The sequence below is a fragment of the Symsagittifera roscoffensis genome, chromosome 9 (genome assembly GCF_963678635.1).
Source record: "Symsagittifera roscoffensis chromosome 9, txSymRosc1.1, whole genome shotgun sequence".
Classification (NCBI taxonomy): domain Eukaryota; kingdom Metazoa; phylum Xenacoelomorpha; order Acoela; family Convolutidae; genus Symsagittifera; species Symsagittifera roscoffensis.
In genome coordinates this window covers 16671236-16698735 of record NC_087070.1, presented here as the reverse complement: position 1 = coordinate 16698735, position 27500 = coordinate 16671236, and the positions used below count along the sequence as shown (strand labels likewise).

General features: G+C 33.4%; 2 protein-coding genes across 3 annotated transcripts in view; one reads left to right on the top strand and one right to left on the bottom strand.

The window, feature by feature from the left end:
- The window catches only part of LOC134853905 (cytoplasmic dynein 1 light intermediate chain 2-like), a 485619-nt gene that overhangs the window by 340098 nt on the left and 118021 nt on the right, over positions 1-27500 (bottom strand). The gene's annotated exons all lie outside the window — the stretch shown is intronic.
- The window catches only part of LOC134854216 (amiloride-sensitive sodium channel subunit alpha-like), a gene marked incomplete in the record, with an annotated part of 143193 nt that overhangs the window by 115203 nt on the left and 490 nt on the right, over positions 1-27500 (top strand). Inside the window, 8 exon segments of the mRNA XM_063870383.1 lie at positions 6387-6731; positions 8903-9019; positions 9396-9518; positions 17631-17881; positions 18939-19085; positions 20169-20374; positions 23133-23304; positions 25012-25128. Of these exon segments, the coding sequence (XP_063726453.1) occupies positions 6410-6731; positions 8903-9019; positions 9396-9518; positions 17631-17881; positions 18939-19085; positions 20169-20374; positions 23133-23304; positions 25012-25128 (1455 nt within the window).

Genomic DNA, 27500 nt, shown 5'->3' with positions numbered 1-27500 from the left:
TTGAACGTTCCTTGCTCGCAGATCCACGATCACTCTTGCTGGTTACATCACTGACGTGTTTAAACTTGAAAAAAAGTTTAAAAAATTTAAGTTTTCTTACACTTTTTATGAGGCTTTTAATAAATCTAAAGCAGGTTTTGATTGTTTGAAATCTGTATATATATAAGTCTGCCGAACTATTGGATTTAATTTTAATTCTGATTAAAAAAGTTTTATCAAAGTTACTTTTTCAAGTTATAACAATTTTTTCAAAAAAACTTTCTTCCTCTTTGTCTGTTTTAGTCTCTCTACGCGCATTTCAAATTACTAAGGGATGTGTTTGGCGTCTCGTGTCTTCTATCGCAATAATACGATCAAAATTTTGAGATTTTTTGTGGATAGTATCCCCTCAAACGCCATATAAATTTTAAATAAATTTTGCTCCTATTAACAAATCAATTAAAGCAAATAAAATTCCTTCAGCCAATTAGGAACGTTTTCTAAGACGGATTAAATCTCCGCTTACGCGTTTATAGCTCGAAACATATCGCGCGTTAATTGTCCCAAATTGGCCAAAATGACAATCTTTAAACCCCATAACTTTACGAAAAATGATCATAGGTAAAAAATCTTTTCAATTTAAGCTCAGGAAAACAATACCCACAAGAGCAAAAATATTCCGTTACTTTCGTTACGAAAGTCAGTACAACAAGAAAGTGGTTATTGTCCCTTTTAGATATACACAGGCTATTGGCAATTAATGAACCTTTCTTCCGCTGCGTCACTAACATCTAATGCGATAACCAAGCGTTAAACAATTTTTGCCACTAAAAAACTGTTGTGCTGTTAAAATTTTCGTGCATTTCATGCTTTTACTATTAGCAGGGTGTTTTCAAAACACATTTCTGGTAAAGCATCTCTCGATTTTGAAAAAATTGTGGGTTATTGATGTCTTTTTTGCAATAAACATCAATACGCGCCTTTATTTCTTGAAGTTTTAAATTAGATCTTCGTTCCAAAAATTGGATCATTTTTTTCAAAAGTTTTTTCGATGTAATAATTTTTTGCCGCTTTTGTGCTGAAATAACTTCCTCAGTACTTAATTAAAATAACCAGATAAATTGATTTATAACCAGATAAATTGATTTCTAACCAGATAAATTGATTTGTTTTTTTCATATTTGGTTTGTTTTAGAAAACAATATTGATAACAAAATATTCTTTCGAAAATTACCTGCAAATTCAAAGTGAAATTCAGTTTGCAAACTTTGAAACCAAAGTTACAGCCTCGAAACGGGTCAGTTTGTTTAGTTCGAAATTAAGGAAGTAGACAATATCAATTGTAGTGACTCTTACATCAATTGACCCTGTTGCCTCTAAGTTTTTTTAACCAAATAAAAATGACCCGTTTTGAAAGTATAGTTTTGGTTTGAAATTTCCCAAAATAAATTGCACCATAAAAATGCTGGTAAAATACAATTCCATACAGTTTTTGATCTCGGCATTTTTTGCTTAGAGTTAACCGAAGTTGAGAAAATTGTGTTTGAAGTTTTTCATTGTAATCCTACTGATCCTGTCACTTTAACTTAGTACTACAAAGGTGTGTTTAGCACAAATTGCAGTGAACAGTCGATAGATCGAACAGTTTGCTGGACAACTAGCAATTCAACTTAATGAAAAGAATCACCATAATTCGGCAAATTTTTGCTGTCTTATTGCAAAAAAGTCTTCAACAACTCAAATATTTAAAAGTTTTTACTTTTTGTAGCTGAATAGGCCGAGGTATTCAATCTACATATTGATCAAGTTTAAAATTGTAATTTAAGCCGTGACGTAGTTTTAATTCGAGCGCAAAGTCAAAACACATCCGTTTTTGGCCGAGAAAGTAGGATCATCGGCCGAGCACAATCGAAACGTGCCCAATTTCGGCCAATCAAAGTCAAAACATAAATTGAGCGCAATGTAAACATGATGTAGTGAAATATCGATTAATTGTAAAAACCTGCGGAAACAAAAAACAATTTAATTGAATGATGTGTATCGCTATAACTCGGAACAGTTGTACTGTATCATGCAAAACGAGGGTTCAATTGTGAAATTATATAAAAAAACAATCCATTCATTAAAAATTTTAGATTAAAAATGAAGTGTAAATACATCGCTAAACAATCGAAAAATATAATAAAAGCATCTAACAAAAAATGATTAAAGATCTAGCATTCTGATTTGTCAGAAAAATTACAATTCATTCCACCTTATTTTCCCATAAGATGCCATTTTTTGTTCCGACTTTCGATACGAAAGTAACGGAATATTTGTGCTCGGGTGGGTTTTTTTTTCATCAGACAAATTCGACTTTTTAACTAGCCATTTTTGACGGAATTTTTTATATCATTCGAAAGCTATTGTTGTGCTGAGCTTAAATTTGAAAAGATATTTTACCTGTGATCTTTTTTTTTGTAAAGTTATGAGGGTTTAAAGATTGCCATTTTGGCCATTTTGACCAATTTGTGACAATTAACGCGCGATATAATTCGCGCTATTAACGTGTAAGCGGAGATTTAATCCGTCGTAGAAATCGTTCCAAATTGGTTGAAAGAAGCTTATTTGCCATAATTGATTTGTTACAAGGAGCGAAATCTATTGTTTTTGTACTTTATATGGCGTGTGGGGGATGATTTTTATAGAAAAGTTTTCAAATTTTAGAAAAAAAATTCACTTTATTTTATTACATTTAATTTTTTTTATGTTATTACTGCTCCATAAATCCTTAAAAGGCAGTCGAAACCTTCAGGGCTTTGCCTTGATACGAGCAGTGTTGTTTATCTTTAAGGTAAAGTTAATGAAAAAATTATAAGGATCTCAATTTATTTGTTTTGTATGTTAGAGCGTTTGCGAGTATATTAAGATCTTGTATGTTGATCCGAGTTGGTAGAGTTCTCATGCATTTTTGTTTGAAAATTTATTATAATTTTGCTGCTTGAAGACAGTTTTTATTCTTCGGCAATGGTCACTTATTTGATAATTTGGATAATTTAAATTGATATAGGCTCGAACAACATCGAACAAGTTAATCGGTAGTTTTTATATTTCTCTTTCAAATCTGATTTTAAGACGTTTACAGCAAGTTTCTAGGGCCATCTTAATTGGATTTACAAAGAACTTGTTTTAAAGACACCCTGTAGGTCGGTCAGCGGGAGAGGCGCGGGCCGAGTTGCTCGACTTACGTGTTGGCCCTGTGCAGAATTTCGACTTGAAAACCAAGAGTGACGAGCAATTTTATATCAAGCGCAAAGTTTAAACAGCATTTTGCGATCAATAGTAAAATTTAGATGGTCGAGTCAGTCGAAAAAACTCATTCTTGGTAAAGAAAATGGAATTTTGGTCGAATAAAGTGGAAAAATTAAAACATACCAAATGTTGGTCGGGAAAATCGAAAAATATCTGAAATGGGTGGAACAAAATTAAACATTCTTTCTTGGTTGAGAAAGTCGAAAAACCCCGAAGTTTGCTCGAGAATATCAAAAAATATCAATTTTTGTCCGAGAAAGAGTTGAAACATATATTGAGCAACTCGACTAGCTTACCTTCGTTATTTTTTGCGTCTAAAACTCTAGGTCAACTTTTGCTTCTAAATTTTATACCGTAAATATTATATTGTCTGTGTCTTGTTTGCGGTTCGATTGTACACTTTTTGTGCTCATTTTTTTTAAAACTAAGTAAACCATTGCAAATTCATTTCTTTGCAAATCATAATTATTGTTCCGACTTTCGATACGAAAGTAACGGAATATTTGTGCTCGGGGTGGTTTTTTATTCTTCAGACAAATTTCGACTTTTTAACTAGCCATTTTTGACGGAATTTTTTAAATATCATTCGAAAGGTATTGTTGTCCTGAGCTTAAGTTTGAAAAGATATTTCACCTGTGATCATTTTTCGTAAAGTTATGAGGGTTTAAAGATTGCCATTTTGGCCATTTTGACCAACTTGGGACAATTAACGCGCGATATAATTCGCTCTATTAACGCGTAAGCGGAGATTTAATCCGTCTTAGAAATTGTTCCAAATTGGTTGAATGAAGCTTATTTGCCATAATTGATTTGTTACAATGAGCGAAATCTATTCTTTTGTACTTTATATGGCGTGTGGGAGATGATTTTATAAAAAAAAATTCAAATTTTAGATTTTTTTTCATTTTATTTAATTACATTTAATTTTTTGTATGTTACTACTGCTCCATAAACCTTAAAAGGCACTCGGAACATTCAGGGCTTTGCCCTGATACAAGCAGTCTTGTTATTTTTTATTGTTCCGACTTTCGATACGAAAGTAACGGAATATTTGTGCTCGGGGTGGGTTTTTTTTCTTCAAACAAATTTCGAATTTTTAACTAGCCATTTTTGACGGAATTTTTTTATATCATTCGAAAGCCATTGTTGTCCTGAGCTTGAATTTGAAAAGATCATTTTTCGTAAAGTTATGAGGGTTAAAAGATTGCCATTTTGACCAATTTGGGACAATTAACGCGCGATATAATTCGCGCTATTAACGCGTAAGCGGAGATTTAATCCGTCTTAGAAATCGTTCCAAATTGGTTGAACGAAGCTTATTTGCCATAATTGATTTGTTACAAGGAACGAAATCTATCTTTTTGTACTTTATATGGCGTGTGGGGGGATGATTTTCATAAAAAATTTCAAATTTTCAAAAAGGCACTCGGAACATTCAGGGCTTCGCCCTGATACGAGCAGTCTTGTTATGATTTATTTTTATAAGTGGGATATTGTTAACTATTCTCTCCACTCTCCCTAGCAATAAATGGTCAATCCCTATGAAAAACGAAAAACTAATTTAACGGTTAGGCATACTATGTGAACTCCCCCCCCCCCCCCCTGCTAGTTCGGGAGATACTTAACAAGATCCTATAAGTGATTCGGCTTAGAGGGTTGGTGGAAAAACTGACGCCACGGGAGATTAAAATCATTTTTTTTTGTGGAGAACTCCAAACATGCGGGAATTGTTTCAAGAGCCCATAAACTGTCTAAGAGCCCGTGTCTAATAATCTAATAATAGACTCGAGGTCCATATTTTGGCTGATTTATCACAACAGGCCATTTGATAGTTTCCTAATTTCTGTTTTGATCATAAAATTTATGACCGATGAAATCTTGTAGACTTTGCACTAAGTTGTTATAAAAAGTCAAAATAACTACGCAAAATTTATTGTTCGGTAAATAATGAATGAGTCAAAATGAGATAATATCAAGCTTCAGTAACAAATGCCCCCTTTTTTTGCAAAAGAGGGTAAAGTTAAAAAGATCTAAAGTACTGGGGGTGAAATTTTATGCCATTTTAAGTTTTTCGAAACAACTTTTTTTTCACAGTCGGCATCCATTCTATGGGCAATTATCTCTTTTAAATATCACAAGAACAAGTGATCCATTTGTTGCATTGCTGGACACACATAATTAGAAATCGAGAAAAGTCTCAAAATTGCAGCTTTTTTTGAAAAAATAATTGGTTCGCGCTTTTTATGCTTTACAGACAACTTTAGAGAAAATAGTTAGACCATTCAATCATCCATTTAGACAAACCACTGTGCGTCAATAATCAATTGCCTGTTAATCAACAATTTCAGGGCATTTTGCGAACTACAAACGGTAAATTCCATATAAAGGCAAAAATCTGGAAATTAGATATTTTAATTGCCTTTTTAATGCATAATGAAGTAAAAAATATCAATACATTTTAAAAGTCGACTTGTTTCTTTAGGAGTATTTCGCTGTTTACTATCCGATTTTTTTTACCTCCTTTAATAACTATCGCGTGTTATTTCAAGGTTCTAGTTCCCAAATAAAAAAAATTGCCAAAGGAGTGACCAAAATTAAAAAAAAATTAAAACAAAAATGATTCGAATTGTCATAACTCTATTTTTCGGCCAATTATGTGCTGTGCTGAACATCATCATTTTTTCTTTAACTCTCATTTTTTTCGTATCGATTCAGTATTAATGTTTCAGCCATTTCTTTCATTAAATCTACAATGATTTGAATTATTTTGTAACTATATAAGATCAATCTTGTTAGCGGGATATTATACAACTATCCAGAGAATTGATCTAAGGTAGTGCCACCAAAGATCATACTATGTCAATTAAATGCTTTAAAAAACCGCTTCTTTTTGGCTCGCAAGCAGTGGCTCCTCAACAGTACTTATTAGGTTTGGGTAGCACGTATTATTCTGCTTAACAGTTTCATGAAAAACTTTCTGCGATAAACTCTATGGTTACAAAGGAGTGATACAAATTAAAACTATTTAACTAATTTTTAAGGTCTTTCTCCTGCTTCGAATGCTAAAAACCTGTTTCATTCCTATTTTAAAACACTGTTCTTACTTTTTTTCACAGAAACGAGTATAATTTTGCTGAAAATGGACCGACGCTCCAGACGTGCCAGTTCCAATGGCGGCTGTAACGGAGCAGCAGTAGCCCCAACCTCCGAGCACAAATCTTGCCATTCGAACGGTTGTCCCCAGGGACACGAAACCGACTCCCACGAAACTCCACACGACTCGATTCGTGTGGGGCCGAATAACCAGTCGGATAATATGGGAGTATCACCATCAACAGCACGAGCGTGTTGTCACGAATTGTCAGCCCCCTCCCCGAAACACATTGAGCCACAGTTGACAAAAACCGAAAACTCAACTCTGAAAAACACGCTATTATTTATCATTGTCTGTATCAGTTTGGGTAAGTTCTGTTTGATAAACTAAATTTATTAATCACGAGCCGGGCTGTTACTTTAAAATGAATCATTCGTATGGTACCTTCTTGGGTGTAACCTATACTTTCCAAAAATTTGAAGGAAAAACTCCTCACTGAAAATATTGCGCAATAGATTTGAAAAATTTACCGAATTTTATGTGAAATCAGTTGACATACTGAGTTAGGAGGCTCTTGCTGTGCCGACTTGTGACAAGAGCGAGAGAACATATATGCTTGGGGTGGTTTTTAGAGAATTTTTCGGCGTTTTAACTAACCGTTTTTGACAATATTCACTGAAACCTTAGAATGACTTCTATTTGTTGATAATATAGAGATATTTTTGTTCCGACTTTTGAAGAAAACGGAATATTTATACTTGGGGTGGTTTTATTATTCAGTCATCTTTCAGCGATCGAAATAATAGTTTGCGACAAAAAAAATTAAACCCCTTTGAAGAATTTGACTCCCTAAAGTCAAATATAAGAAAATATTTTAGCTCCGACCATTTTTTGCAAAACTCTGGGAGTTTGAACTTGGCCATGCTCTGGACTATTGCAAGCACATTATTCCGCACAACAAAATTGTTCCAAATTGAATTGAGGATAGTTAATCGGTCGAATCAATTTCCTACGACTAAAATTTTTACACTTGATTTTTTTGTCCAATAATTAAAGTTTTCATTAATTTCTCTTCCCAAAAATCATTCGAAATGAGATAAGGGGCAGTCGGATCATTCAAGGCTTTGCCTTGTTATACGAGCAGTCTTGTTATTATTTTGCATTTTGATATTTGATATTTTTCCCAAAGTACCCTATACCATTCTAACCAATGCCAAATACCCCTACGCCAATACACCTTACGCCAGTCTACACTGCTTAAGACAAAATAATAACAACAAAATTGTGGTCACTGCAATCGCTTAAATGTGTTGCGAGCTAGCCAGCAGAGGGTAGAACTCTAAACAAAAACCAAAGCCGTTAATCATTTTGTATTTGATTTTGCATAAGAGAAATCAAAAAGCTGCCTGCATAATGCTGACATTCTGATTGTTTTAACGGCTCTTTAATGTAAATTAAGAGTTGCCAATTTAAAATAGTTTTTTCATGAAAATTTTTTCTTGACACGCTATGAAAACTGATGCTTTGCTTATATCAAACACTTCGACAAAATATGAAATTATTTCGGCTCTGGAGTTATTGCCTAAAATTTCCATGAAGCATTCCATAGCGAATCATACGAAGGCATGGCCGATGAGTTGCTGTGCATTGCTATATAAATTTACACTAGTGGACAAAATTAAGCGCAAATTCAGGTTTTTACTATTTAAAATATCTGTTTTCAATGTCTGTTTTGGACAAAGTTTCCTTCATAATTCAGTAAAGTTTTTGCATAGACCGAGAACAAATGATCAGAGCTACCCTCTATGAAACTATCAATATTAGGTTTCAAAGACTTACCAATTTAACTCGGGTCTGAAAATGCCACATTTCCTCATCTGCACTAAGTTTTATATTTAGCGTGAAAAAAGTAAGAAACGTCCAGTAAAGTTTTCACACTGATTGTTTCCATTTTCTCGCTGAAAAAAATTCACGTCGAATGAGCAATTTTTTCCTCCACTCATTCAATAAAAAAATCATTGCGATGTAAAACTTTGTGCACATGAGAAAACTTGCATTTTCAGACCGGGATTACATTGGTAATCAATGAAACCAATTATTGATAGTTTCATAGATGGTAGCTCTGATCATTTACTCTTGGTATTTGTAAAAATTTACTTAAATTCGAAAGAATTGTTGGCCAAATAGACATTAAGACGAGACATTCTAAAGAAAAAATTCTGAGCTTGTGCTAAATTTTGTCCACTGGTGTATATCAAAATACTTCTATGATTATTATGGCAAATGGCTCTGCGACAGATTGTCACTACTTGAGACACTACCAAATGTAATATGTGGCCAATATTATTCGGGCTATCAGCCCAGACGAATAGCCCGAATAATAGAAAAAGCGAGTAATTCTTAAACAAGGGCAACACAGAGGTCGTTCGTAAAGAACTAAACAGCTCGTTTGTTGGTCTATTCGACCATTCATTAATAAATGTTCTAATGTTTATCTAATAAAAAACTATTTTATCTTTTTCTACGTGTGTTCTATAGGCATGTTACTGTACACGTCAGTGAAGGTGATCTCTGAATATTTGGATGAGCCGATAGCAGTTGAGACCACCCTGAAGAAGGAGCACGATCCTCGCAAGAAATTCCCTGAAATCATAGGTGAATTATGTATACAATTCGGGTCAGAAATCTATATGTGCTATTCAAAATTGACTATTTTGAAAGGGCGAAAATTGGGAAGGGCTCAAAACCTCGGATATTAAACCTTTTAACTTATGATAGGGCTCCCCTTTGGCACTTTTTTATGAGATGCTATTTTTTACGATTTTTCTGGCTTAGAATTTTTAATGGGAACTAATTAGACTAGTTAAAGTAGCAGCCAAACAAAAACCTGTTACAAAAAAAGTAACAATTATTATTTTTTTTGTTTGTTGGTTACGTTACATTATTGAGTTTTTCAATCTGTGAACTTTCAATTGCAGTGCTTGCATAATGTTGTTTGTGACCCGAATTGTACAAACTGTCCATATCCTAGTCTGTTCACACCGCATGGCTAGTATGGAGAAGATCAAAGCCAACTTGGACATCACGCTCGGCGTCAAAGACATGGCCGAAGTGTTTCTGGAAAAGGTGAAGAACGGTGAAGAAGTTCCCGAAGGTATGAAAAAGTTAATTATTAGTATTTTCAACACATCTCGTCGCTCATTTTTGTTCTTTTTCTTCCTGTTTTCTTTCGAATATATTTCTTTAGTCTACGTTCAGCTAAGTATCTTAGAGAATGTTACACCATATCCTTTCAGATTTCATAATATAATTGTTTAAATGTTCCGACTTTCGAAGAATGTGCTGAATATTTATGCTTGCGATGGTTTTTATTCAGTCAATTTTCAACTTTTTAACTGAGCATTTTTGACAGAATTTTTTGATACCATCTGAAAGATTTTGTTTTTTTTTAGCTCAGATACACAACGATATTTCACATGTGATCATTTTTTTTCAAAGTTATGAGGATTGCAAAATTGCTAATTTGGCCAATTTCAGATAATTAACGCGCGATTTATTGCGTTCTTATAACAAACGTAAGCGGCGGCTTAACGCGTTCCAAAATGAATTGAGACATGTCATTTGGTCACACTACTAATCCAACTTTCGAAAAAAACGGAACAATTATGCTCGGTGTGGTTTTCTTTTATTCAGTCAATTTTCGCCAATCGAAATATTAGTTATCGACAAAATTTTTTTGTACCCCATTGAAAATATTGACTTCAAATTCAAAAAGATGTTTTTACCTTCGAACAGTTTTGAAGAATTCTGGGTATATGAAAGTTGCCAAATTGGCCATTTTCTGGTCTAATTAGTTGCGCTTTGAAATATTTATTGTTCCGAATTTCAATAAGAAATTAACGGAGTATTTGTGCCTGGGGGTGGGTTTTTCTTTCTTCAGACAAATTTTGACTTTGTAACTAGCCATTTTTGACGGAATATTTTTATGAATCAAAATGTATTGTTGTTCTGAGCTTAAACTTGAAAATTTATTTTGACTGTGAGCATTTTTTGTAAAACTAGGGGGTTCAAAGATTGCTAATTTGGCCAATTTGGGACAACTAACGCGTGAGCGGAGATTTAATCAGTCTTATAAATCGTTCTAAATTGGTTGAAAGAAGCTTATTTGCCATTATTGATTTGGTACAAAGAGCTAAAGCTATTCGTTTGTACTTTATATAGCGTGTAGGAGGATGATTTTTATAGGAAAAGTTTCAAATATTACAAAAAAAATTTTATTTTATTTTTACTACTTTTAATTTGTTAATGTTATTTATGTTATTACTGCTCCAAAAACCTTAAAAGGCAGTCGGAACACTCAGGGTTTTGCCCTGATACGAGCAATTTTGTTCACATTTTTTGAGAGCTTAACGCGAACTATTTATGAGTGGCAAAATATCCCGCACAACAAAATCGTTCCAAATTGAATTTAAGCTAGCTTATCAAAACGGTCGTATTAATTTCGCAACATTCAAGAATAAAACTTTGATTTTGTCCAAAGTTCATAGGTTTATGTGAAATAAAGGACAGTCGGAATATTTAGGGCTTTTCCCTGATATACGAGCAGGCTTACTAGGATACAAGACGCTAAATACATCCTTTTGTAGTTTAAAAAAGCATGTGTGGGTGACATTTTGAAACTAGACTACTCGTATCAAGGCGAAGCCTTGACTGTTCCGACAGCTTTTTAAGGTCTATGGAGCAGTAATAACATGAAAAAATTTAGTATAATAAAAAAAAATTTTTTTTAATTTGAGATTTTTTGTAAAAATCATCCCCCCGCACGCCATATAAAATTCAAAGTGATAAACTTCGCTCCTAGTAACAAATCAATTATGGCAAATAAGCTTCTTTCAACCAATTTGGAACGATTTCTAGGACGGATTAAATCTCCGCCTACGCTTTAATATCTTAATATCGCTAAATATATCACGCGTTAATTGTCCCTAATTGCCCATAATGGCAATATTAAAACCCCCATAACTTTACGAAAAATGATCATAGGTAAAATAGATTTTCAAATTTAAGCTCAGGACAACAATACCTTTTGAATGATTAAAAAAATTCCGTCCAAAATGGCTAGTTAAAAAGTCGAAATTTTTCTGAATAAAAAATCACCCCGAGCACAAATATTCCGTTACTTTCGTTACGAAAGTCGGAACAACAATAAAAATACAAGTTTAGTGTTTTTTCTCAATTTTTTCGCTGATTTTATAACCAAAAAATTTTGCCCTGATTTACGAGCAGCCTTGTTGTTGTTCTGAAATTGTAAGTATAAATAATTCAACGCTCCATAACATGTCTGCGATCTTTTTGTTCTGACTTTCGATAAGAAAGTAACGGAATATTTGCGCTCGGGGTGGGTTTTTTCTTCTTCAGACAAATTTCGACTTTTTAAGTAGCCATAATTGAAGGAACTTTTTATATCATTCAAAAGGTATTGTTGTCCTGAGCTTAAATTTGACCTGTGATATTTTACCTGTGACCGTTTTTTCGAAAAGTTATGAGGTTTAGAGACTGCCATTTTGGCCAATTTGGGACAATTAACGCGCGATATATTTCGCGCTATTAACGCGTTAGCGAGATTTAATCCGTATTAGAAATCGTTCCAAATTGATTCAAGGAAGCCTAAATGACGTAATTGATTTGTTAAAAGGAGCAAAATCTATCACTTTGTACTTAATATGGCGTGCGGAGGGATGTTTTTACAAAAAATCTCAAATTTTTTTCTAAAAAGTTTTTAATTTTTTAAAAATAAATTTTCATGTTCTTGCTGCTCCATAGACCTTAAAAGGCAGCTGGAACATTCAGGGCTTCGCCCTGATAAGAGCAGTCTTGTTAACTATTTGCTCTCCTTTTGTAAAATGGGGAGATCCGTTACTAAGTACAAAAATCACGCGTCTTTAAGCGCTGGATCGAACTTTTAACTGTATATCGAACTTTTTCAAGCTGCCTTTTAGGTTGGCTCAATTTTTCCTTAAAAGATTTTTGGAAAGTTAAATAATTTGCTGCTAGCGGTGTCCGGCAGATAAGATGACAGCTATTAAGACAACAATCGTATGCCAAGTTAAATGCGAAGCTATTTACACTATTTTCCAACAAAACTTCTGAGAAGTATTAACAGAGCTTAAGTTTGAACAATTCATTTTAATGTTTTAACGCTCATTTGTTGTCTAAATGACTTGTCGCCTTAAGGTCTTGTCTTCTGATAGCTGGCAGTGAATTGATGGGACCGAGTAAATTGTCTGATTTCCATGTGGAATCAAAGTGTCAGCGCGGATTAAGACGTCTCGCACAATTAGGTCGCGCTTGGGTGTTGAGCATTATGTTTTAAAGAATGAAATAGGTGCAAAATTATCACAGTGTTTTTATCATGTTGGGAACTTTGAAAACCTTATAAATTCACAAAATATGATGCAGGTGGAATATCTTTTAAATTTGAGCTAGAGCGTCAGTATTTTAATTGGAGCGTAATTTAGTCGTAAGCCAATTTAATTTCCATAAAATTGAAATAGATCTGAATGATATAAATACTACCGAGTAATAAAAAAGATAAATTGCGCTAAGTTATAGAAATGTTGATCAACAAGGCTTCCGGGTTGACAAAAAATGCTTATCATATTATTTCATGTTATGAAAAAATTGCTTATACTATTTCATGGACCAAAAAAAAATTACTATGAAAATAGCGAAACACTAGCCCTGGACTTTTTGTCAAAAGAAAACCCAGAGTGTAACTGGCAGTTACCACGCAGATAAACTGCATTTGGTGATTTTTGCAACCTACGTTAATTCTTACATATTCACATGGAACTATATATACCAAAAATGTAACTTTTTGTATATGGCTAGATAACTTTTGGTTTGAAAATTTTGGTAATTGAGAAAAAAGGCCAGTTTTTTTTTTACAAATTTGTTTTTATCTTAGCAAATGAAATAAAAAATCATAAACGTGTTTACAAAAAAAACTGTAAACAAAAAGTCAGTTTTTGCCTGCAAAACTTTTTTTTCGCAAAAATTCATATTTGAACACAAAAGCAAGTTTGCAACCAAAAATGAGATTAAATTTTTTTTACCTCAAATTTGTGTTTTTGCTGATGAAAAAATGCATATAATACAATTTTCATACATGAAAATTATATGATAAGCATTTTTTGACCAAAATTTAAATCATGTTTTTGAGAGTCAAAATGCCTTCTTTCAATAAAAAATTTTTAAAACTCATGTATATTCATCCAGAAATATCGTTAAATTAATTTTGAAGTTTTTATTTTTTCTATAGCGTAATGTTTATCATACAATCGTCATAGATGAAAAAATTACGATATGCATTTTTTTGACAAAATTAAAATCATGTTTATATTGAGCAGAAAGATTCAAAAGATGGAAATAGACTTGGAAGTTTAAAACAGTTTTTAAATTTTGTATTAAAATTGTATGAAAAGAATTTTTCCATAGCCGCCATATATGAAATTGTATGATAAGCATTTTTTTATGGACGACAACCCGGGCTTTTAAAAATTTTCAAAAAGCGGCAAAACTCGTTAATGTAGTTATAACATGATAGTTTTCGCAAAATGACAACGAGTAAATTGTTTTAAATTTTGCATACAAAAGGTATGCAATAAATTCACCTGTTTTGTTACAACGATTGGATCTCACTTAACAATCAACGTCTCCCCCCCCCCTCCCCCCTATTGTATCTACATATCTACAAAAAGAATCTCCACCCCTGTAAAGAAAAAAGTAAAATCGCACTAGAGCGTTGTATGTAAATTCGAATTTTGCTGCATTCAGATTGGTCGAAAGTTCGCTGCAGGTAATCTACTTAACAATCCCCCCTTTCTTGAAGGGGGGATTGTTAAGTAGATAACAACAATTGACTAGTTAAATCAAAACTAACATACAGCAGGAACAATCTTCTTAATTTTTCAATCTAATGATCGGACGGTTCCTGGTTTGAAATCTCACTGTTAATCATCGACTTTTCTGAAATATCTCAGTGATCAATATTTTCCAGCACTGATTCATGTATAATTTAGAAATTGTTGCATCGCTAAGTCTGAGATTCAGAGAAAAATTTGAGCTGAAACTTGAGAACTTTTCTACAAATTAACCATGAGCGTTAGCCTTTCTAGTAACACAGATGTGAGAGTGTCAGTTTACAGGCCCTATAAGATCACTATATCTAAAGCTAAGTAGCTGGGAGGTAACAGATACCTACAGAACTGAAGGTTCAGGGATCGATTCCCGGTAGCTACTCTGCACTTTAGATGTTCAGTTAGTGTAATATCAGCAATAATCAATCGCTAAGTTAGCGCCAAAAACCATTGTGTTTTTTTTCAGTGCTAATTCATTGCTAGCTTAGTGACAATGGCACAAAAATGCTAAATCATGTTTGGTTATTCTTGTTTTTGCACATTTGCAGCGAGCGTTGAATTTTTCTGAGAGACCAACATGTTTCAACAACTAACGAAATGATAATGAAATATGCCATGGCCTAAACAATGAGCTAGCTCAAACATCAATATTTTACATAAATTCTATAATTTGTGATTTGCATTTCCAAGCACTTATAAAAAACTGAAAGAATCTATGTCGAGAAAAGTTTTATTTAAAATTTCAATTTTTCAGATTGACTATCACAGAGCTTATCAGATCAACCTTTGTTTCTGCAGAAAAAAAATGATTTCCAGCTGCAGAGTAACCTAAAAATGATTCCAAATATCAAAACAAAGTTTTTGTAGATAGATCTAGTAAGCTCTGTGATAGTCAGTCTGAAAAATTGAAATTTTAAATAAAATTTTTCTCGACATAGATTCTTTCAGTTTTTTATAAGTGCTTGGAAATGCAAATCACAAATTATAGAATTTATGTAAAATATTGATGTTTGAGCTAGCTCATTGTTTAGGCCATGGCATATTTCATTCTCATTTCGTTAGTTGTTGAAACATGTTGGTCTCTCAGAAAAATTCAACGCTGCAAATGTGCAAAAACAAGGATAACCAAACATGATTTAGCATTTTTGTGCCATTGTCACTAAGCTAGCAATGAATTAGCACTGAAAAAAAAAACACAATGGTTTTTGGCGCTAACTTAGCGATTGATTATTGCTGATATTACACCAACTGAACATCTAAAGTGCAGAGTAACTACCGGGAATCGATCCCTGAACCTTCAGTTCTGTAGGTATCTGTTACCTCCCAGCCACTTACCTTTAGATATATTGATCTTATAGGGCCTGTAAACTGACACTCTCACATCTGTTTTACTAGAAAAGCTAACGCTCATGCTGTGCTTCTCTAGATCATTCTTAAGTTGGCTTCTTGAAAACATCAGTGTTAAGCTAGTTCAACCGGTCCTTCATTGCACAACTGCACAGATACTACTGCGTATTTGTTCCGACTTTTGATACGAAAGTAATGGAATATTTGTGCTCAGGGTGGGTTTTTTTCCTCAGTTAAATTTCGACTTTATGACTAGCCATTTTTGACGGATTTTTTTAAAATGTCAATCGAAAGATATTGTTGTCTTGGGCTTAAATTTGAAAAGATATTTCACCTGTGATTTTTTTCAAGAAGTTATGGGGGTTTGAAGATTGCTATTTTGGCCAACTTGGGACAATTAAAGCGCGATCTATTTCGCGCTATTAATGCGTAAGCTGAGATTTACTCCGTCTTAGAAATTGTTTCAAATTGTCATAATTGATTTGTAACAAGGAGCAAAATTTATTCTTTTGTTTTTTAAATGGCGTGTGGGGGGATTATTTTTGTATAAAATTTTAAATTTTCGAAAAAAAAAAGAATTTTCTTTTTATTTTATTACATTTAGTTTTTTTCTATGTTATTACTGCTCCATAAACCTTAAAAGGCAGTCGGAACATTCAGGGCTTCGCCCTGATACGAGCAGTCTTGTTTATGTTTCTACACCTCTTTCAATACGTTTCATTTTGAGGTATTCACACCCTGCTCAGCTAAAAGTTCATTTTTTTTCTGAGCTAAAAACACTACTTATAATAATTCAAACCCCCTGATGTTAAAAATGCCTTGTTGCTTGTCAGAAATGTTTTCAAGAAGTTTTGAACTATTTCAAAAGTAATAAATAAAAAATTTGTGTTGAAAATATTACATTTAAATAAACTTCAATTACTTTTCAAGTAGTAAATAGTATATTGTGTTAATTAGTATTACGCGTACTGATTTTCATTAGCAAATCAGCTTTTTTGTTCATTTTTTGAGAGATGCACGGTACTTAAAAGGGTCTGGTCATATTAGCAGTGTTTTGAAAATATCGTACCCAAATGTTTATCCCAAGAACATTTCAGATCTGACTTTGAGGTGGTCTTAGTTTAAACAGATATGCTAAATATTTGACTAATTATGAAATAAGAACAGAATTTAAACCGTTTTTTTAAAACAGGCGCTACTGTTTAGAAAAATATGGCAACCGGGCGCGAGGTGTTTTTTTTTGTAAAATCTAATTAAGCAACAATTTGGCATGTACTCAGTAATGAAAAACTATACGTTTTTTCGATTTTTTGACCTTGTAGCGTATTAAGACATTTCGGAAGCAATAAAACGTTAGAAATTTTCGACGTTGAATAAACTCAAAAAACCAAATTTACAAAACGTACCCGCAATTTTTAAGCTATTTTAAGAAACATTATCTATGCTGGGGAAACTCTGCCCCACTTTTGGCTCATTTTAGCTCTTATAATTTTTCTGTTTTAATCAGTAGCGGACTTAAGGGGGAGGGACGGGTCCGCCTTTGTACTATTTCGAGATATCCATTTTTATTTGACTGACCCTAAAATTTTTCTAAGGCGCCTTTTGCGCGAATATTTACTAATTTTGAGGAGTGTGCGCCAAAAAAACTCATTTTTTTTTCATATTTTTCCAAACGTTTTTTTGCCCGTTTATTTAAAATTTTGCCTACAGCACAATTTTGCCTGCAGATATTTTAGTGATTTGTCAGAGCTCAGAAAATCAGTTTGACCGACATGAAACAGGTTTGTAAAAAATCCGCTAAAGATACGCCCCTGGTTTTAATTTTTTTTTCACTTGATAACATTGCTAAATGCGTGATTTTACAATTAAAAGTATGAAAAACACATGTCCTTTTACTTTGCATCGTAAGACTTCATTTACGTTTTGACATTATCAAATAGTTTTCAAAGATCTAACTGAAATGGGGGAGTGGAAAACGAGTAGCTTTTCTTCATTTTTAGACTTTTTCGACCAGCGAGGAGTGAACATCGATGACGTGTACAACAACATCCTCTGGCACAGCACAAATCTCAGCTACCTGCCGTCTGAGAAACTAGAGGCAATCAAGATATCACGTGACGAGTTTGTGATCGACTGTCAGATCAAAAACTATACCTTCCCGCCAAACTACATAAACTGCCTAGCAAATATGGAAGATATTACGACAAATGAATACGCTGTCTGTCAGAAAATCAAACTGACCGTTGATCAGGCAAGGAAATTTTTTAAAGGCCGCTTTTTGTAAAATTAATGCCACTTTTTGTATATAACTACAACACGAGAATCCTAAACTCCAACAAGACTGCTCGCATCAGGGCCAAGCCCTGAATGTTCCGACTGCCTTTTAAGGTTTATGGAGCACTAGTAAGTAACATGAAAAAATTAAATGTAATAAAATAGAATGAAAAAAAAAATTCTAAAATTTGAAATTTTTTTAATGAAATTATCCCCCCACACGCCATATTAAGTACAAAAGAATAGATTTCGCTCATTCTAACAAATCAATTATGGCAAATAAGCTTCTTTCAACCAATTTGGAACGATTTCTATGACGGATTAACTCTCCGCTGACGCGTTAATAGGCAAAATGGCAATCTTTAAACCCTCGTAACTTTACGAAAAATAATCACAGGTGAAATATCTTTTCAAATTTAAGCTCAGGATAACAATAACTTTTGAATGATATAAAAAAATTCCGTCAAAAATGGCAAGTTAAAAACTCGAAATTTGTCTGAAGAAAAAAAAACCCACCCCGAGCACAAATATTCCGTTACTTTTGTATCGAAAGTCGGAACAAAAACGCTTACAAAATGGGGTAACTTATTTTAGTAATTTTTACCGAAAATTGCGTTTTTTCGGCGTGCGCTCCCCTTCAAATTTAGTATATACATTGGCGTCAAAGGCGCCTTTAAAAAATTTTTTAGCTTTGATCCACCTAAAATGGATGTCATAAAATGGTTGGTGAGGGGGTCAAATCCCTGAGAAGGAAAAAAGTCCAACCCCCCCCTCCCTCTAATTCTGCCCCTGCTTTCCTCCCCTATGGAACCGTGTAGCGAATTGGCCCATCTAAAAAGAAACAATTGAACGCAGTTAAGAATACTAATTTTGTACCTTGGAACGAATCGGCCACCCTTTTTCAAAAAGGGGCCATTAGTTAACAAGATCCACCACTCAAATTGTTAATATAAAATTGGCTAAGATAAATAACATTTTAATCAATAAATAAAATAACATTTGTGCGATGACCACTTAAAAACACCTGAGTTTAGGCCGACACTGCGACCAAGTTCACAGGGTCAACGTATGGCCTCAGACTGAACTTGTTTCTGAATACGAAGGACACTTCGGGGGAGATATCTTCGGCCTCGGGAGTCCGAGTCACAATTTCGGACCCCGAGTACCCTGTCATTCCACAGGTGAGAAGACGGATTATGGACCTAATTTTCAATGTCGACCTTATAGACAATTTAGGGAGCGTTCACTTGGAAGCTATTTTTTTTAAGACAATCAGAAGCCTATACATTATTGAACGTTGAAATAAAGCTAGCAAACTTTCTTACTGAAATCGAGGACAAATTATTTCAGTTGATCTTTAAGCAATATAAACTGTTTTTAACTATCACTAACTTTTCAGTAATTGATTGTTAAAGTCTAAAAAATAAAAATCGTTTTTAAATTAAAAACGATTTGTGTTTTTTAGATTTTAACGATATCATTTACTGAAAGAGAAGTGATTGTTAAAAGCCCTTCTGTATGTTCCTGGATTCCAGAGACAAGTCTTCAAACATGTTAAAACTTTGTCGGAACGTTCAAAGAAATTGAAAGAACAAAAGAAGAACAAAGGGAGCGTGTCCTTTGTTGCGGAATCCGCATCAATTTACAAAATGCACAGTTTGGCCTCGTAATGAGTTTTTTTCAAAGCTGCGGTTCACTATATGTTGAGTAACTGTGAATCAGTTATGACAATTAGTTCCATAGAAGGCAAAAAAGTTCCCAGCGAAACAGTCATACTAATCCATTTTTGTTCAAAGTGCGATTGCGAGATCAATGAATGATTTCTAAAGGGATTACTAACACAGTTTTTGACGTCTAAATCTGTTTTAAATCATGCTAGTAAGATGATTTCATGCCGAATAAATGGCAAAACTAATCTTAACGGGTTGTTTTTCCTGTTTTTCATATCAGATTTTGATAATTCGCGGTATGAAATGTAGACTTTTAACGAGCTTAACTTCTAAGGAAGACGGATTTTTGTTCAATCTCAATTCGCTAAATCCTCTGCTGGTTCAGTTATTTCTCGAGTTATATTCAAAGATTGAACAACTATTTCGATTTAACTTATCGTAACATATTGTGTATGGTACACGGATTAAGTATGTACGAAAAATGAACTTTGTAACCCAGGGGGCCCGGGCAGGGTAGTTGACAAAGATCCCAATTGAGTTCAAATGTACGGCTGAATTGCGTCATCAGGTCTGATATAAAAAGTGGTGCTTCAGAATAGTGGGGTGGACGTGGCGCCTGGAATTGCTCTGTCGATGGGGTTCCGTCGCTTCGAGTACCTCAAGATTAACCGGAAGAGCAGGGAGTTCGAATGCATCTCCCACTTGGACTGGACTCCCTTCCTCTCCCCAAACTCCACCGTCAAGGGACTGGAGTATGCTTCCACTGATCACATGTTGTGCGATCAGACCTGTTCTTCCATGTAAGTTCATTTGGTACGAAAGTTGCGAAAAACGTAAAATGAAACCATAAAACCATTGCAAAAAGTCTTTTTTCTCGAAAGAGTGAACCGCAAATTGTGAAAAATTGGTACGAAAGTTACGAAAAACGTAAAATGAAACCATAAAACCATTACAAAAAGTCTTTTTTCTCGAAAGAGTGAACCGCAAATTGTGAAAAATTAACGTGAAATATTGAATACCCAAAACTTCGAAACAGTCAAATTTGCGCTGCGCTCATGAATTTCTACTTAAGGCACCTAAAGCATATTTATAGACAATTACCCATGCAAGAGCTTCTTTTATAAGATACACATACCCGCGTTGACCTTCATAGAAAAGTGCTAATCATACAAATCTATAAACTAAGTCTATGAAAAAACACTACTCATACAAATTTTATACAATTTTGCAAAAATGATGCGATCGAATTTTCGAAGGACTTTTTTCTTGTTTTGGCATACAGGTCGGTGAATCGTATGAAATAAAAAAGGAAAATTTTTTATTAAAAAAATGCTAATCCTACTTTTTTTGTTTTTTTTTCAACCGCAAATCGAATTTTTTCCTCAAACAAACATTTTTCAAAAAAAAAATTTTGCATGCAAACTGTAATTTTTTGTGTGCATAACGTAGTCTTGGATACACTAATATTGATTTTTTTTCCTTTTTGCTTAATAACTTTTTTTCAAAAACGCTAAAACCTATATTTTCTGTATGGCATGTTTATTTATGCCTTAATCAATGTCTGATAATTTGAAAATTCAAATTTTAAAAGTAATCATCGTTGAAAGTTTTTGCCAAAAATTAAAAGTTTGATATTTTCGTTATATTATTTGCAACAGACAGAATTAGGAGATTTCAGGCCATTTCCAATGCATTTTTGATGCGAGAAGGTCAAACCTTTGGTTACTCTACTTATAGTAACCAAGGTATTGTCACTTGAGTTCGGTTACGAACAGAACCAAAACCTTGTGAGAAATTAAAATGTAAGAAAACAATATTTTTGGTTAATGGAAAAAAACAGGTCATAAACTTTCCATATACGAAAAATCCTTAATTATAGACCTTTCATGCAATTTTCTGTACTTAAGGAATTGCATGAAAAGTGTATGGTTAGCATTTTTCTATTTATAAGAATTGTATGACTAGCATTTTTGGTCAACCCGGGTATACGGCTTGATTATAATTTTTCATATAGTGATTCTAAGAATCACCTGATTTTGATTTTAAAAAAAATTAGGAGCGGGATGGTTGATTTTGAAACGAAAAGAAATGAAATAACGTTCTCGATTTTAGTTTTTTGTTTTTTAGTACCACCAAAAGATGGAAAGAAGTAGCTTAACTTACTTTAAACTACTCATCTTGAAAAATTTAGGTTCATCTCAGTTGCTTTAAACAGTAGTGCACAGTTAGTTTGACATTTATTTCTACAAAAATGATTTATGAAAAAAAATTGTTTAAATGATTTTTGTGGAAAAATATGATTTGCTGGGTTTTTGGACCAAACAGTTGGACATTATAATCGATAAAATATGCCGGTTTTGAAAAAAAAAGATACAGTTCTGATTTAAATTAACCGGTCACAACAAACAGCATTTGCAATTTCAAACGCGTTTTTCTTGCATTGGGTTAAGATTAGACTAAAATTGAAGACAACAGAGTTGCTTAAATATTCACCAGACTCATTAAGGTGGAATTTTTCTCTAAATTTTCAAACAAAATTGTACCCCAAAATTGTAGTTTTTTTTTAAATAATCAAGAGTTACGCTGAATCTTGTAAGATAATTGATGAGAAAATCATATAAAAAGAAGCCTCTTACACAACCTAAAAATTCTATGAGAGTAAAACTTTGCGTAAGACGTTTGATTTTGTTTTTGACCAAAGATTTTGATTTTAATATAGTAAAAATGACCTGTTTTGGTAATCAATCCAAAATTATATTTGTTTATAGAGTTTTTGTAAATTATTTTTTTAATGGAGTTTTATTGAGCTCTGCCAAAAGCTATTTCAAGTTTGATTATCTCGTCAATTAACTTGATAACTTCGACGTGTTTCTTGATTGATAAAAAAACGGCTCATTTTTGGAGTAAAATTTTGGTAAAAAATTTCGAGGAAAAATTGCACCATAATAATTCTGGTGAAGTTCTAAGCAATTATATTCTCCAGTTTTTGTATAATATAAAAAAGCACATTTGAAAATTCAAATAATTTGTTTGCTTTGTCCGAATAATTTAAATCACTACTACATTTTCAATGAATTATAATCGAACTTTCTTCTTTTAAAAAAAAATATTAAAAAAATGACTGCCACCCATCATAATCGGTTAAAAAGAACTTCATTGAGTTACACGGTAAATCATCGGATACTTTTCATAGGTTTTCAAAAAGTAACACTATATTTCAAAATTTTGTAGTTTTTGTAATTTTACAGAATCTGACATTAAAAATGCAGTAATATCGATTATTATCCATAAAACGCCGGTCCGTGTGAAGAATAGAAGAAAGAAGAAGTCGTTTGGAATAGCTTTTAAAGGAACTGAAATCCTAAAAATCTGAATTTTTAATTTTCAATTGAACTTTTTGTTTTTCAATTGCATTCAACAGAAAAGTATAAGTACTTTGAAACTTTTTCCTGAAAAATCAATTTGTGAAGCCCGTTTAGTTGTTACCTAAACTAAAGGCAGAAACAATATTTTCGAATAATTATTTAAGCCGGTTCAGAATGTTTGTTTGTTTTCCAGCTACACCCAACAGAAATGCAACTGCAGCACTATGCATTTTTTCGGAGACACCATCTGTCAGAAATCAGAGCCGTGTGTGATTGCGGAGCCCACTTACTCCTGGCTGAAACGAAGAATCAAGCACTGCAGAGAGACCATGTGCAAAACCTCTTGCAGAAAAGTAGACTACAGGGTAAGCACAACAAGGTCGGAGCAGAAGGCAGACAGGTGATAAAGTAGACAAATACTATATTTCAATCAGAATGGAGATAAGAAAACACATGTACGAAATAAATAGCTATTTATTAATCTTGCTTACGTTTGCTTTTTGTATCTCGGTTCTGACTGGTTAAAATACATATTTTTCTTATTTTTTGAGGAGAATGAAACTAAATTATTTTCTTTTTGACCGCAATCCGAACAATCTATAGCGAACAAATGAACTATTTGACATCCATTTTGACCTGATTATACTTTTTAAAAAAATTGAAAATGAATTTGTTTGCAAACAAATCACCTTCAAATTTGTTTTAGTTTTTGAAGGCGATTTTGATTTGAAAAGACATAAGCGGCGCGACCTAAGAAAAGACTTAAGCGGCGCGACTTAAGAAAATACTTAAGCGGCGGGACTTAAGAAAAAAGTTAAGCGGCGCAACCTAAGAAAATACTTAAGCGGCGCGATTTAAGAAAAGACTTAATAGGCGCGATTTAAGAAAAGACTTAAGCGGCGCGACTTAAGAAAATACTTAAGCGGCGCGACTTAAGAAAAGACTTAAGTGGCGCGACTTAAGAAAAGACTGACGGTGCGACTTAAGAAAAGACTGACGGCACGACTTAAAAAAAGACTGACGGCGAGACTTATTAAAAGACTGACGGCGTGACTTAATAAAAGACTAACGGTGCAACTAAGGCCCGCGGCGCGACTGCGAAATACAGTCTGAAAACGGTATGCGGCGCGACTTACAAAGTCTTTTCTTAAGTCGCGGACCTCGACCCGGGTGCCGATCATTTCTAAGTTTGAGCAGGGAAAGAGACGGCACCAAAAAGTTCTTTTTTGGCCAAAAAATACAACAAAATGTCCAAAAATGGCTCAAGAAAAGATGTCCGAATGCAGATTTGAAGCTTTGTTTTTCATGTTTAATTCTGGTCTGAAAAAAAATCAATTTCAGATCTAAATTTTGAATTCAATACTTTTCTTTCTTTTTTCTTTCTTTTTTGTTCCGACCATTGTAAATGGGGAAAAACTTTGTATTCGGGTGTGTTCTAGTTTTTTTTTTGTTTATTTATTTTTTTTTGTTTTCCAAGCAAAATCAGGTACCGCAAAGAACCATCGGAATGAGTCGAGCGATATAACATATTCCAGCCCTTTCAGTCGTGATTCGAACGAAGTTTGAAAGTTGAAGAAAATTTAGAGTTTAACTCAAAGAAAATTAGCTATCGAGAACTGTTTTAGCGTCTTCTTGGGAATGAAAGTTTGAGAACGAATCAAAGAAATTCTGCAAAATATTTGATTTTTTTGTATTGCAAGTTATTTTATATGAAAAACTCTTCTCAATTCTCCCCATTTTTTGCTTTTAAACACTTTAGGCTTTCGTTTAGGTTATTTCGTCACATCAAAAACAAAAAACGATTATTTCGTCACACCAAAAACAAAAACGTCAAGATTATTTCGTGACACCAAAATCATTTCGAAAAAATAATTTTTAATTTTTTTTTTCAGATATGGTCCAAACATTCAGTTGTATCTATAGTTCGACTTTAGTTCGACCAAAGACTTCATTCGTACGTCTCGGGTAGTCATAACATGAGTCAAGCACCTCAACCCCGGGCAGGAAGTAGATTAACGATCTGGTTAACTACGCAAGCGGATATAATAATTTTTATTTTCTTTCTTTTCAAGGTCACTACAAACCAAGCCATGTTTCCTTCCGAAGCCTTCATGCCAGTGTTCATTGGTCGGATTCTATCCGACGAGTCAAAGGTCAGCGACTACATCAAACGAAACGTCCGCCAGTTGGTGAGTTCATGAACTAGACCATTTTTTTTCATTGATTACGGCAATCCCCTTAAATTAAGGGGCTCGCTGCAATGCTTTAATCAGCTTGTCGAATGTTTTCATTCCTTAAATAACGAACAAATGGCGGAAAAACAACCAAAAGCGCTCAAATTTGTCGGCTCTAATAATCTAAAAACAGCTCTAAGTAAACTTTTTCTTAGACGTCCGTCTAATAATGTCCAGAACGCCAACCCAAAAACATCAGCCCACAAACTAGTCTTCAGAAAAGCACACACACTCTGATGAACAATTATGGAGAGAAAGCCTTTAAGTGAAAAAATTGCGGCTGGCCCATTTATTTTTGTATTTGGATGTGAATACCATACAAGTTAAATATATCAGTCTTACCGAGAAGGTGAGGGGTGAGAAAGTCCGCAACTCCCCGCCCCCCTCTCCCTAAATCCGCCCCTGTCTCGTCTTATCCCCTTTAGCGGTAAATTGATTCTGAACAAGAAAAGATCACACGCGTTTATCTCAGCACCGAGAGAATTTTTCAATTTATCTTCTCGGAAATTAAATCACGACCCAGTAAGCTTTGATTTGATACATTCCCTCCCAGGTTTATCTGAAATAAAAGATTTGCCAGAATTCATACTCACCTCTTCTTCATTTGAATGAATAGAATTGAGCTTCAATTAAAATCTAGAAACCAAAATTGCTTCCATTATTAATTTATTATGCTGAAAAATAGAGCTGCGGTATGTTTGCTCAAAGTAGACATTGACCCAATCACACTCAGTAATTTTGTTGATTTTTATGTGTTTTATTTATGATGTGTATCAGTCTTCAGCATATAGACTCCATAAAAACAATCAAGTTCGTATTTTGAGCAAAACTTAGAAAAAACTTTAAACGACAGTTTTAAGGCACTTTTTAGAAGGTTTTGACCAAAAGTCACGTTTTTTATCGCACTCTGCCCACAAATTGGCGCCTTTAGAAAAACCGTACCCAACACTAAAAATAATATCTGGCATCCTTAAATCTTGCCTGATTCAGATCTTGTGCTGTTATGATCCATGTTTCGTTTGAGTATGAGCATGTCTGATTCCGGTCTGCGCAGGTATTAACTTTTTTAAAATCCAGATCTGCACAAAATTTTAGCAATGAAATGGCTATGAGTTAGCCATGAGTTTCAAGTTTTTTTTTACCCTAGTGACAAATTGAAGTAGTGAAAAAGCACTGATTAGCATATTCAATGTTTACCTTCCTTACTCTAGTAGCCAAAGCTTAAAGCTTCATAGTTTATGAACGACTGAAAATTAATAATATTTTTGGGTGCAAATAATGGACCCAATGGTTAAAAAATGTATTTTAAAAATGCTTTGTTAGATATTTATTTGGAACTACCACATGTTTAATTCTAGAGAAATTAAAATGATGTCAGTTAAAAGCTCTACCCGCAGTGACAAAAATGGATAAAAATCCGTTATCTATAGAAAATATACAGAATCCAGATCTGTTGAAATTTTATATAGTAAAACTTTGATTATGTAGTTTTAATAATCGACTATAATGCATTTTGTTTTGCAAAATTTTCATACTGGTCATCTTCATTATAGAATCATTGCCAAAACACTCTAAAACTTTTTTTGTATCAAATTTTATGCTTACTATAAGCAGATTATATACACATTATCTACAGATTATCTACAGAATATACACTGATTATATACAGATTATATACAGACTATATACAGATCATAAACAGATTATATACAGATTTCATTCAGATATATACAAATTATATACAGATTATATGCTGATTTTCTCAACATTCTCGCCAATCAGATAGAATGAGTATGTTGAAATAAAATTATAATGAGGGCTTTTTACAGAAATTTTTGTTCTGATGTTTGATCTGAAATAAAAAACAAATTTCTTATTGTGGAATAGTAAATTGCTCTATATTATTTTTCTTTTTTATTGATGTTTTTATCTTAAAATTGCCTTGATTAGGTCGATCTTTGACATGGCGTTTGAAGAAAATTTGCACAAAATTACTTTTCTTACCGCGGAAACCCTTAGATTGCAAAATCTTAGAAGGAACTCTTGAAACTTGAAGTTTGCGGTAACCAAATTTCATCAAACTGAAGAACATTTTTCCTGAAAGCAAATTGTGGTTGAATTTGTCAAAAAAATTCCATAGCTTATTTTGAATGGTCAAAATTGAATTGCTACGACCCCTATAGTTTTTGTGCAATATCATCAATTTGATACAAATTTTATTCAGATTATATACAGATTATCTATAGATTATCTACTTAATATCTACAGATTATCTACAAATAATCTGCAAGTTTTATTCTATAAAAATTTTATACTGACTAAATGCA